Source organism: Chrysemys picta, chromosome 3 (genome assembly GCF_011386835.1).
Source record: "Chrysemys picta bellii isolate R12L10 chromosome 3, ASM1138683v2, whole genome shotgun sequence".
NCBI classification, from domain to species: Eukaryota; Metazoa; Chordata; order Testudines; family Emydidae; genus Chrysemys; species Chrysemys picta.
Window position 1 is genome coordinate 184,825,888 of NC_088793.1, and position 13,992 is coordinate 184,839,879.

Consider the following 13,992-nt stretch of genomic DNA (forward strand, 5'->3'; position numbering starts at 1 on the left):
ACCAGGGTGCCTAGTGACTGCACTGTGTATGTGACCTGCTGCTGAACCTGCCCCCGTGTCTGTACCAACCCCCTTCCCCCCCCCTTCAGACTGTCCTCTAAAAAAACATGAAGGAAACAGTAATTAACAGAAACATATTTTTTATTAGCAACTAGACAGTTAGGGGATGAAACTGGGATGGGGGCTTGGGTGAGGCGGGAAGGAAAGGACTTCTCAAATTTTGGGGAATGACAGCCTTCTGGTACTTGAGCAGTCTGCAGGGGTAGAGTGACAGTTTTCACGGACTCTGCTGCCCCTCCTTCTTGGTACTTTGGGTGAGTGGGGTATGGGACTTTGTGGCGGGGGACAGTGGTTACAGATAGACTGCAGCGGAGCTCTGTCCTCCTGCCTCCGGTCCTGCAGAACATCCACAAGGCGCCGGAGCGTGTCCGTTTGCTCCCTCATTAGTCCAAGCAGCGTTTGAGTCGCCTGCTGGTCTTCCTGCCGCCACCTCTCCTCCCGTTCGCTGTGTGCTCGCTGGTATTGGGACATGTTCTCCCTCCACTGAGTCTGCAGGGTTGCCTCGGCTCAGGAGCAGTCCATAAGTTCTGAGAACATGTCGTCCCGTGTCCTTTTCTTTCTATGCCTAATCTGCGCCAGCCTCTGGGAGTCTGATGGCCGGGTAGGTCGGGAGACAGTCACAGCTGTGGGATGGGAAAAAGGGAGTGAATTCCTCAGAAAGATAAATTTTTGGGTGAACAAAGAAAATTGTCTTTCTCTGTGAACAAGACCATTCACAGCACCTATCACATGCGCAGTCAGGACAAGGTCGAATTTTTGGCCTTTGCATTCAGTCCCTGGGGTCTTGCAGTGCAGATCACACAAGCGGAACAGGACAGCAGAATTTGGGTAGCAGGCTGACATGGTAAGCCGTAGACTTGTGGCACCTTAAAACTTTAATAATAGCACTGCCCTACTTTGACGTTCAAAGCAATGCTCCTAGCGTTGGCCAGTTCCTGCTGCCAGCTATCCGGCAAGCATGAACTCTGCCCCTGTCCCACCCCCTTGTGGCTGTCCCCGGGAAAGATCCCTCTATGCTGCCCCTCTCCCGCCTCCACCGCATGGCTGTAAACCGCCGGTTACAGTTCTGTAAAGGAACAGGCAAGCAGTCCCAATACTAACATTCCCCTAATTCAAAGCAGGTCACCATGAGCGACATCACTCTGATGCGGATTTCAGACAGCGACAAAGAACGCATGCTTCGTGAAAGCCTGCAAAGACCAGGGCCGTATGCCGCCATTCTGTGCAAGGCAATGATACCGGAGTACTTGATGATAGCCTGGCGCGGAAACGTTTCATACTACGGAGGACACAACAAGGCCGCTCTCCCAAGGAACCTCATGCAAAGGCTTTCCAATTACCTCCAGGAGAGCTTCATGGAGATGTCCCATGAGGATTTCTGCTCTATCCCAGGACATATAGACCGAATTTTACTGTAGCTGCACTGGCAAGGACTAAACAGTAGAGCGCCTAGGGCAAACCAATCAAGATATACCGGACATTGTTAGATTTTTTTTGCAGCAGTTGCACTGCCAAAGAATAAAACTTTAAGTGCCTGGGACAATCTAATCATGAAAAACCCACAGTTAATATTAATGTTCTGTTCTAAATAAATGTTTACATGTTTACATGTTTAAAACACTTCTCCTGATTCTGGGTCCGGGTTAACGCCTGGGGATGGTTGGTAGGGGATCTCTGTGAGGATGATGAAGAGATCCTGGCTGTCTGGGAAATCAGCATTGTAAGCGCTGTCGACTGCCTCGTCCTCCTCATCTCCTTCCTCATCTTCCCCGTCCACTACCATCTCCGAGGAAGCGGGCGTCGACAATATCCTATCCTCAGAGTCTACGGTCAGTGGTGGGGTAGTGGTGGCGGCCGTACCTAGGATGGAATGCAGTGCCTCGTAGAAACGGCATGTCTGGGGCTGGGATCCGGAGCGTCCGTTTCCCTCTTTGGTCTTCTGGTACCCTTGTCTCAGCTCCTTGATTTTCACGCGGCACTGCGTTGCATCCCGGTTGTATCCTCTCTCTGTCATGGCTTTGGAGATCTTCTCGTAGATCTTTGCATTCCGTCTTTTCGATCGCAGCTCCGAAAGCACGGACTCATCACCCCACACAGCGATCAGATCCAAGACTTCCTGATCAGTCCATGCTGGGGCCCTCTTTCTATTCTGAGATTGCATGGCCATCTCTGCTGGAGAGCTCTGCATCGTTGCCAGTGCTGCTGAGCTCGCCACGATGTCCAAACAGGAAATGAGATTCAAACTGCCCAGACAGGAAAAGGAATTCAAATTTTCCCGGGGCTTTTCCTGTGTGGCCGGTCCGAGCATCCGAGCTCGGACTGCTGTCCAGAGCGTCAACAGAGTGGTGCACTGTGGGATAGCTCCCGGAGCTATTAGCATCGATTTCCATCCACACCTACCCTAATTCGACATGGCCATGTCGAATTTAGTGCTACTCCCCTCATTGGGGAGAAGTACAGAAGTCGAATTTAAGAGACCTCTATGTCGAACTAAATAGCTTTGTTGTGTGGACGGGTGCAGAGTTAATTCGATTTAACGCAGCTAAATTCGACATAAACTCCTAGTGTAGTTTCAAGACAGGCCTCTGTCTTGAAATAGGGACCAGGATTTGGCAAGATACTAGCAGTTGGCCTATATTTTACTGCCTTCTTGGACCCTGTTCAGGTTACTATTCTTCAAGTACACAATGTGGTAGTGTCATGTTGATGTCCATTTTTAAGATCCATTTAATTTTATCCAAGATCTTTTTCTTGAATTTGGTCATTGTGGGGCATGCTCCAAACACACATACATAGAAATCATGGGTAAACTGTGTATTCAAATGGTATCAATTCAGATTGGATTCGTTAAGTCCCAGAGTTCGAAGTTTCTCCAGAATCCAAACAAAGCATAATGAAGAAACGTGAAATATATTCGTTTTAGGCATTCATTTAAATTATCGTCTTGTAATTTGTGTGGACATTTATTTTCTTCCAATTTAGAAAAAAAAATTGTCCATACACTGTCTCTGAATGTCCTGACAGTTGTTTAAAATTAGAAAACCCTAATGCAATACAGTCAGTCCACCCCTTTTAACAATCAACAACATGATCAAATACTAATATCCCCATACACTTGTCTGTACCTTAATCCCTCTATATTTTTTCAGAGGTGAGCTAAAACAAACGGGCCCTACAACATGCCTTGAAAGTTCATAAACCTGTGCTATTTTGTACAAGAGGTAGGGGGCTTTCTTGAGTCATGAGCCCTTATGCAAAACACCAAGTTAAATCCCCGTCTTATTATATGCGGGTGAGAGGCTAGCATCAGTGCCTCCACTAACTGCAAATGAGGCAGTGTCAAAAGTAGGCTGATATCAGGCCATTTAGGTCTAAGTACCAAAACCTTAAAATCTAATCTGATATTTTATTTATACTTCTCCATATCCTTGTTCTGTATCACATTTTAGATTAAAATATTGTTCTTATCAAGAAACTTTGATACACAACTGTATCTTTTTTAGTGTTACATTTTCTTCAATTACACTGACCTAGTCTCTAGCTAAAATACTACTTGCATTCATAGTCTTGAGAGTTTGGTATCCACTATTTAGTCAAGCTGACAATCAGAGTCCTTTCTGGAATCTGTGATGTATGCCTTCTATTTTGTTCAACAGCTCCAGTAAAGTTTTCTAATTAACTCACTAATATGAGCATTGAAAACCACTGTGGATTTCTGGAAGATACTACATACCAGCAGGTTTCTGAGGTTTTCACTATAACTAATTTTCTTAATAATATTGCAGTGACTTTCAAATGAATCAAGATACTGTAAAAAAATAAAAATCACAATAGTAAAATAATGTATTGACAATTAGTATGGTTTGACAGGTGAGTTTAAAAGTTTGGTGACTTATATGTCTATGTGTTGGGGGGAAAATTATTAGAAGGTAAGACTCATAATTTTTTGTAGGTTGAAAAACTGCTAGAAGGTTATCTTAAGGAAATTGGAATTAATGAAGAGACATTTCAAGAAGCGTGTTCATCTCCTCTTGCGAAGTCACATACTTCACAGGTATATTTTTCTTTGTTATGCTGTTATAGTCCACAGTAATGACTGGATTTTAATTGATAATCTGTTAATTTTCTATTTCCACTAATATAGCATTACAGGTCCTTTTTTGCAGAAAATGTTTCATTTTCTAAAATTCTATAATAAATTCATACCCATCAGCTATGAATTGTGGCTAGCAAATTACTTCTGCAGTTTTAATTTAGATCAGTGGTGTCACTTGAAGGCCATATATTTGTATGTGGCATCAAAAACTTCTTATCAAAATTTGTTTCCTGTGTTTTTTGTATTTTTTTAAATTAATTTTTAAGTTGTATTAACTACACAATATAAATGAATTAAAGTTAACTATGAAAGCCATACAACCATATTTTAAAGAAGACTTATTGAGGGCGCAGGAACAAACCATCCCGATGTGCAGAAAGAATAGCAAATATGGCAGGCAACCAGCTTGGCTCATCAGTGAAATCTTCAGGGAGCTTAAACACAAAAAGGAAGCTTACGAGAAATGGAAACTTGGACAGATGACCAGGGAGGAGTATAAAAATATTGCTTGCGCATGCAAGGGTGTAATCAGGAAGGCCAAAACACAATTGGAGGTGCAGCTAGCAAGGGATGTGAAGGGTAACAAGAAAGGTTTCTACAGGTATGTTAGCAACAAGAAAAAGGTCAGGGAAAGTGTGGGACCCTTAATGAATGGGGGAGGTAACCTAGTGACAGATGACGTGGAAAAAGCTGAAGTACTCAATGCTTTTTTTGCCTCGGTTTTCATAGACAGGGTCAGCTCCCACACTGCTGTCCTGGGCAACACAGTATGGGGAAGAGGTGAGCAATCCTCAGTGGTGAAAGGACAAGTTAAGGACAATTTAGAAAAGCTGGACATGCACAAGTCTATGGGTCCAGATCTAATGCATCCTAGGGTGCTGAGGGAATTGGCTGATGTGATTGCAGAGCCATTGGCCATTATCTTTGAAAACTCATGGCGATTGGGGGAGGTCCCTGACAATTGGAAAAAGGCAAATATAGTGCCCATCTTTAAAAAAGGGAAGAAGGAGAACCCGGGGAACTACAGACCGGCCAGCCTTACCTCAGTCCCTGAAAAAATCATGGAGCAGATTCTCAAGGAAACCATTTTGAAGCACTCAGACGAGAGGAAGGTGATCAGGAACAGTCAACATGGATTCACCAAGGGCAAGTCATGCTTGAACAACCTGATTGCCTCCTATGATGAGATAACTGGCTCTGTGGATATGGGGAAAGCAGTGGATATGATATATCTTGACTTTAGCAAAGCTTTTGATATGGTCTCCCACATTATTCTTGCCAACAAGTTAAAAAAGTATGGATTGGATGAATAGACTATAAGGTAGATAGAAAGCTGGCTAGATTTTCGGGCTCAACGAGTAGTGATCAACGGCTTGATGTCTAGTAGTTGGCCTCCGGTATCAAACAGAGTACCCCAAGGGTCGGTCCTGGGGCTGGTTTTGTTCAACATCTTTATTAATGATCTGGATGATGGGATGGATTGCACCCTCAGCAAGTTCGCAAATGACACTAAGCTGGGGGGAGAGGTAGATATGCTGGAGGGTAGGGATAGGGTCCAGAGTGATTTAGACAAATTGGAGGATTGGGCCAAAAGAAATCTGATGAGGTTCAACAAGGACAAGTGGAGAGTCCTGCACTTAGGATGGAAGAATCCCATGCACCGTTACAGGCTGGGGACTGACTGGCTAAGCAGCAGTTCTGCAGAAAAGGACCTGGGGATTAGAGTGGATGAGAAACTGGATATGAGTCAGCAGTGTGCCCTTGTTGCCAAGAAGGTTAACAGCATGTTGGGCTGTATTAGGAGCATTGCCAGCAGATTAAGGGAAGTGATTATACCCCTCTATTCGGCACTGGTGGGCCACATCTGGGGTATTGCGTCCAGTTTTGTGCCCCCCACTACGGAAAGGATGTGAACAAATTGGAGAGAGTCCAGCGGAGGGCAACGAAAATGATCAGGGGGCTACGGCACATGATTCACGAGGAGAGGCTGAGGGAACTGGGCTTGTTTAGTCTATAGAAGAGAAGAGTGAGGGGAGATTTGATAGCAGCCTTCAACTACCTGAAATGGGGTTCCAAAGAGGATGGAGCTCGACTTTTCTAAGTGGTGGCAGATGACAGAACAAGGAACAATGGTTTCAAGTTGCAGTGGGGGAAGTCTAGGTTGGATATTAGGAAACACTATTTCACTAGGAGTGTGGTGAAGCACTGGAATGGGTTATGTAGGGAGGTGGTGGAATCTCCATCCTTAGAGGTTTTTAAGGCCTGGCTTGACAAAGCTCTGGCTGGGATGATTTAGTTGGTGTTGGTCCTGCTTCGAGCAGGGGGTTGGACTAGATGACCTCCTGAGGTCTTTTCCAACCCTAATCTTCTATGATTCTATGTGATTGGTTGGTTTGAGGTCAACACCTCAAAATGATGAAGAGGTAGAGAAATTGGAGGGAAAAAAATTATTAAAGGGCAATAGTGGGATTGATTTTTTTGAATAAAGTTTAAAAGAACCCAAAATATCACTCGGTGAAGTAATGACTAAGAGGACTAGAAGGAGAGACAGAGTAAGTTTATAAGTAATTTAAAGGCTGTGAATTCTTAAGAAAGGAGAGAGATTGTTTAGGATGGCATGGGATATTGAGACTTAAAACCCTTACTACAAAGGGAAAATAACAAGGACAGTGTGATTCTTATCAATCAGTTTCCTTAAATTTGTTTACAAAATAAGCTGCAAAGAAAGATTGACTTGAGCCACAATTCTTCAAATCACTTAAACTTCAATACAAATATAAAAATATCCAGGTTTTAGAAAAGTTTTGGAATTGATAGCCGGCCAGTTTCTGCCCACATGATTTTTCAGTTGGAGAAAGATTAGCAATCACTCTTGTTGGTTTCTAATTATCTTGGACACAGCATAGTCCTTCAGCATTATTTTACAGAGCTGCAACATCAGATTCTGGGAAAGCCCACCAAATTGTAGCACTTAAGTTGAACTGTAGTGTGGAGGAGCAAATGTTAGACATCTTATTCCTTTTAGCAACTATACCATAATGTGTTGGCTGTCGTTAGAAAGAGGGCAGGGGATATATTCCAGGTATTTTCCCTTAACCACTAGCTTTCTTCTTCTTCTTCTTCTTTTTTAATTTATGGCCTATCCAGAATCTGGAGTCTAGTCTACATTAGAGAAATTTAAGTGTTAGCTCTGTTGCAAGCACCTTCGGTGCTTGTAATGTACCTTTTAACCACACACAAAAGTTGCTACAGAGTAAGTCACACCACCACTGCATCATGCATCAAGTCTCTCTCCACCATTACAGTAATGGCGTGGCACTTAGCCAAGTGTAATCTGTCTTTCCAGTGTAATTCTACAATCCTCCTACCTACCTTTCAGTCCAACAGCGCTAATGACTCAAAGTTCTGACACCAGCCAAGAAGGAATGGGCATATGGGCTGCGTGTGTTGCCTTCATACCACTCTCCTGTGAGCTTGAGGAGGAAAAAAATACTGAAGATAAAATCTTGGCCCCACTAAAGTCACTGGGAGTTTTGCCATTTACTTCAATGGGGCCAGGATTTCACCATGAGAATAGAATCCAATTCACATAAAATGCAGAGCACTATTATATGTCACTAGACCAACCAGCTTTTAATTTTTATTATTCCTTTTGACATCCTTAAATATTTTTGTCCTGTCTAGGAGAGTTGGGTATAACTATTAAAATATTGATAAGTTTGACAGAATTACAGTCTCACTAGGTTCACAAAACATATAATAATGTTCAATTAAAAATAATTAAATATATTAGGCTCTGATATTGCAATGAACTATACATGGGTTACCTTAACATTCATACAGAGTCCCATTGACTTCACTGGGATTCTGTGCTGGTGTAGAGGTCCACCTGCAATGGAATTCATTGAAGGACTGGGGCCTTAATGTTGAATTAAGTCATTTAATATATTTTATACTCCTGGGGGAATTCTGCACTTCTGTACATGCACATAATTAACGAGCCCCACAGTTTTCTAATTTTTTGCACAGAAAAAGCTTCTGCCAAAATGTTGCTGCAGTTTTGCCTTTTGCCCACCTGAGGGCATTGTGGCGATAGAACAAAGCTGAAAGCAAACAGCCAGCTAAGGAAGAGAGAGCCTGCCTTCTTCACAGCGCCTGTCGGGCCAGGTCAGGAGACGGGGGTTATGGAGAGACAGACAGCGCGGGGTGCTGGGGGGGGGGTCAGATGGGCTCATAAGGGCTAGTGCGGGAGGACAGACTGGGGCAGGGGCTGAATGGGAGTGGAGGCATGGGGCCATGGAGGGGAGGGAGGTGTGGAGACACTTGGGGCCGGGGGGGAGGGGCGTGCAGAGCTACATAGAGGCTGGGTGAGGGTACAGAGACACTTGGGGTTGGGGGAGAGGGTGCAGAGCTACATAGGGACAGGAGTGGCTGGTTAAGGGCACAGACACACATGGGGACAGAGGCAGATGTGCCTGACTGAATGGGAGAGGCTAGGGGTCAGCCAGGGTCTGCATGGGGGAAGCTCCCTAACAATCCCTCCTCACCCCCCCAAATAAAACTGTTTCATACTTTCCCCACCCATGCCTAACAACCCTCCAAGTTCACACCCAGGCTCCTTCCTAGCAATTTACTTCCCTCTCCCTCAACAATTCTGTCACCCCTGACTCTCCCAAGCCTTTGCATTGCTTCTGAGGGGTGCAGGAAAAACGGTTCTGTATTGTAGTTTAAATGAATTATTACTTGGAATTCTGTATTAATATGCCTAGTAAGGAATCTATTTGTCAAAAAAACGTTTCCTGAATCTTTTTTTGTTGTCGGTATTGTTACAGACCTACTTGCTGACAGGTATTTTGAAATAAATGACCAAAAATAATTGAAACTGGTGTGATTATATTGTTTTATTTTGAAAAATAAAATATGCAGAATTTTGCAGAATTTTAAAATATTGTGCATAGAATTTTTAATTTTTTGCTGCAGAATTTTTAATTTTTTGGCGCAGAATTCCACCAGCAGTAATTTTACTATATCATACAGTTTATAAACTGCATTTAGAAAACAGAAAATCAGATATGGCAGTGACAGATTTTAAAGAGCATAAGACAAGAAAAGCTCTTTGTTTTCCATGCTCATGAATCCTTGGATAGTTGCCTGTTGTTTCCAGCATTCTTGGCATTGTGTCAGCAATAGCTGTTTATTTCAGGGCATAAAACAAAAAAGATTCTAAGTAGACACAACGTACAAATGTTGTCTTGCTGTAATAATACAGAGCTTTTTGTGTTTGGGCTATTTTGAAATGATCAGTTTTTGCTTTCTATAAAGTTTTTAATTAATTTGTAGATTTTTTTCCCCCCCAAAGGCCATTTTGCAACCAGTGTTGGCAGCAGAAGATTTTAGATTATTTAAAGAAATGATGGTACAGAAAAATATTGAAATGCAGTTGCAAGCCATTAGAATCATTCAAGAAAGAAATGGTAAGAAATAGTAAATGAGAAATTTTAGTTTTCAGTGCATCTTTTCAGCTGTTTTGTGGATAACTCTATGGTCTACCCATCCATAAATACCACATCCTGGCCCAAATGAATTCAATGGCAAAATTTCCATTGATTTCAGTGGGGCTAGGATTTCACCCTGAGTCTACAACTGGTTCTGTCAGCCACAGCTAATTGTATTCCTTTTAAAATGTATCTAAAACTTTATCTGAAAGCCTATTAGATTATTTCTATGAAATTTGGATTCAAATTTCAGTTTAAGGATTGTCTGATTTAAATGGTGGTATTACAAAAGTAACTATAATTTGGCACAATGTAGTTGTGATCAAAAGTGCAGCAGCTCTCAAGTTGCCTGTTCCCCAGCTCAGTGGAGGACAGGGATAGATGGATTTTCATAGCATCTGATCCATTTGACACTTAACCTTACCGTTGCTCCAAACCTCTATGTATAGCTGCACAAGGAGCTGTATTCTACTCTGTTTAGGGAATGCACATTCAAATCTTCTCACCAGCCCCACTCTCTACCCAGAGGAATCGTACCAATTTATTTGTGTCCTAGACCCTCAGTATGGGGGAATATTTACCTCATTCTGTATAGCAGTTTTGAACATAATGGCTGTACAGTAAGTTTGATGTGTACTTCCATTACTACTCTCTCATTTTCAGGTGCTGCATCTCAAACTGTAGGAGTTAAATACATGAGAGTTATTATTTAGTCACTCTATTAATATCTATTGACTTGTAACAACTCCATACATATATATGTGCAGTAATTTCAGCATGCTATTGTCTGGAGACTTCAACTCTTGTATTTCACACTGTAAGCTTGAAACTAAATCAAGAGGTTTTGTAATTTTCCTCTGCCTTTTTGGTCTGTACAACAAAAGTGTATGTGTGTAAGTAAAGTATATAGTTGTTACAAGTAATAGTCTAATGGACATGACTGGGACATGGGCAATCGGGTCCAATGGTTGGAGCCAAGGGGGTAGCCAAGCTTGGAGGTTAGAGTAGAGTCAAGGATGAGGACCACGGGACGCCCAGGGGTGTAGTCAAGAGTAGAGCTAAGGGTCAGAGTCAGGGACTAGAAGCTGAATGCCCAAGCCAGTGGGTAGGCTGGACACATGCTCAGTTTGAACACACTGACTGTTTTTGTAAGCTGTTTCCTTTTAAAAGCCAGCATAAAGGGGCCATGGTGGAACCCAGAATTGGGGCCACAAAAAAGGAAAAATACCTACAATTTTCTGTTTGAATAACAACAGACTCAAACACATGCACACATATAATATACAAGAAATTCCATTAAAACAACATTAAGGTTGCAAAGTCAAGCACTTAAAAGCTAGGAAATTCCAGAATTAAAGTTGTCTGTGCAACCTTAATTTGCCCCCCTTCTGAGTATGCGTTATAATAGTCTTTACATGATCACATACTATTTTTTCCACTGGACCCTTGTCTCATTCAGTGCACAGGGTGGATGTTGCTCACTTAATACGTAGCTATTAAATATTTATTTTTATTGTCATTCATTGTGTGGTCCCATGCCATATATACTGCACATCATCCAAACTATGTACTGAATACAGAATTACTAATTTCCTCATGGACTGTTTTATTCCACTCATCAACATAATATCTGAGTACCTTTTAGATGAGGGAAAATTATTTACAGTAACTCCTCACTTAACGTCGTCCCAGTGAACGTTGTTTTGTTGTTACATTGCTGATCAATTAGAGAACTTGCTTGTTTAAAGTTGTGCAATGCTCCCCAGTAACGTTGTTTCACAGCTGCCTGCTTTGTCCACTGCTTGCAGAAAGAGCAGACCGTTGGAGCTAGCTGGTGGGGGCTTGGAACCAGGGTGGACCGGCAGCCCCCGTTTCAGCTCCCCTAAGTTCCGTATGCAGCAGCCGCCCAGCAGGCTATCAATTGCCGGGCAGTTCAGCTGTGCCTCCCCACATTGCCATGTGCTGCTCCTGCCCTCTGCCTTGGAGCTGCTCCCGGGAGCCTCCTGCTTGCTGTGCAGGGGGGGCAGAGGGATGAAGGGTGCTATGTCAGGGTGTCCCCCTCCCCCGCTCCTGCACCTCATCTCCACAGAGCAGGTGGGGGACATGATAGGGCTCAGAATGGAGGGATCTTGCTGGCAGCAGCTGCTGTCTCAACTTGCTGATCTACTTAAAAAGGCAGCGTACTTAGAGTGGGGTCAGCGTACTTAAAGGGGCAATGCACATCTCTCTCTCACACGGTGTGTGTGTGTGTGTGTGTGTGTCTGTCTGTCTCTCTCTCTCGCTCTCACACACACACACACGGTGTGTGTCTCTGTCTCTCACTCACCCACAGACACACACGGTATATGTCTGTCTCTCTCTGCCATGCTGTGTCTCCTCCTCCTTCCATTCGTGCTGCCTTGTTGAGTGTGAGGCTATATTAACAACAATGCGTTAACCCATGAGGGCTCAGCCGTGTGCTAGTTCATCATTTAGCAGCAAGGCATTCACTGGGAAATATCCCACCTTCTTCCACCCTCTGACTCCACCACCTCACCCAAGCTTCACAATCATCATTGCTGTGTACAGTATTAAATTGTTTGTTTAAAACTTATACTGTGTGTGTGTGTGTGTGTGTGTGTAGTCTTTTGTCTGGTGAAAAAAAATTCCCTGGAACCTAACCCCCCCAATTTACATTAATTCTTATGGGGAAATTGGATTAATTTAACATCATTTTGCTTAAAGTAGCATTTTCCAGGAACATTACTACAACGTTAAGCGAGGAGTTACTGTACCTGTAATTGTGCTTCTCTCAAGATCTTTCTGATATGATTCCTATTCATCCACCCATCTTCCTCCTTCAGAGTTTGGGGTTTTGTCTTCTTGTGCTGTTTTTTCCTACTGTAATAGTTCTTAATCTGCGAGATAATTTTTCACTTTGGCTTGTCACTTGGGAGCTTCGGAAATGTGGGAAATGGCACAGAATAATGGAGAGCCTGGCTCATGCTCTACCAGCTACAGCTGCTCTTGGGGACCAGTCCTTTAGAGCTTTGAAAGTTTTGCCAGTCTCATATTGGGAAGTTGAGACCCAAAAGTTTAGAATCTTTTTGGAAACATACCTTCTGAGACACAGAATTACAGTTCAGTAATTTCCCCCTACTATTCTCTCTCTGGTTGAAGAATGCATGCAAAATGGAGTAAGAATCCATTTTCTTTAGAGCAATACATGCATTTTTGCTATTTTTTTTATAGGTGTGCTACCTGACTGTTTGACAGATGGTTCTGATGTGTTCACTGAAATTGAACAACAAGAAATGAAAATACTCAGAGAGGTTCTTAGGTAACAAGAAGTGGTCTCCTACTTAATATTTATGGTAGTAGATATAGATGGATATTCTGCTGCATTTTACTTGGGTGTTTTTTTCATTTTCTAGGTGGCATAAATATTCTTCTTCAACATGTGTCAGTGTGGATCCTAGTATAAGTGTACATGTGTGCAAGCTTGGACTCTTTTGTACAACCATGTCCAGCAGGGCCGTGCCTCCTTGTGCTCCCATGAGAAGGCTTATAGGGCAAAGTGTCCCCAACCCTCCCTTATTTCCCGCTTAACACCCCTGGCAGTCAGAGACAACCTGGACTGTATCTGACCTGCTTCTGAATTTCAGAACTCTTCTCCAGTGAAGAAACTCTTCTTCTCTTTGTTTTATTAATTTCTTCATTTGATTTTTGTTGTGTGTTTCCATTCCAAAAAAGAAAGAAGAAAGCAGTTAGGAAAGACAGAAGAGAGATTTCCCCCTCTAAACACCTGGGTGAGGTGCTTTGCGCCTGCCACTGGCTAAGGTGAAAACAAAACCCACCGGATTTAAACTTTGCCCTTCCTGCTGTTAGTTTATACTCATCATAGACGAACACAGCAGATGCCTGTTTTGTCTTGGGGAAGCACACATCCCCAACAAAAAGGAGCGTCCCAGGCCCAGCCGACGTTGCTGCCTCAGCACCGCGATGAGGCAGTGGGCACCGACCCTCCGGCACCAACTCGGGCCCCGGGTCAGAACGTCAAGCTTGCGGTACAGCTGGATGCAGACGACACTGCGGCAGTGACCTCCTTAACGCCACCACCTCCGGTCTCTCAGGAGGATTTTAAGGCCCACCAGGAGCTACTCAGGAGGATGGCATCAAACCTCCAGCTCCAGGCCGAGGAGATGGAGGAGCCATTGGACACATTGTTTAATGTCCTGACCTCCTCGACACCGGGGCATGTGGCCCTCCCACTCCATCAGGGGGTGGCCAATATTACTACTGGCCTCTGGCAAACCCCGGCATCTCTCTGTCGGATCTCCAAAAAGGCCGAATGAAAGTACT

At 43.4% G+C, this 13,992-nt stretch overlaps 1 protein-coding gene across 1 annotated transcript in view; it reads left to right on the forward strand.

Moving 5' to 3' along the window:
• The window catches only part of CFAP36 (cilia and flagella associated protein 36), a 121,719-nt gene that overhangs the window by 34,751 nt on the left and 72,976 nt on the right, over window positions 1-13,992 (forward strand). Inside the window, exons 3-5 of the mRNA XM_008169062.4 lie at window positions 4,013-4,114; window positions 9,516-9,630; window positions 12,883-12,970. Of these exons, the coding sequence (XP_008167284.2) occupies window positions 4,013-4,114; window positions 9,516-9,630; window positions 12,883-12,970 (305 nt within the window). The remainder of the gene's footprint in view (window positions 1-4,012; window positions 4,115-9,515; window positions 9,631-12,882; window positions 12,971-13,992) is intronic.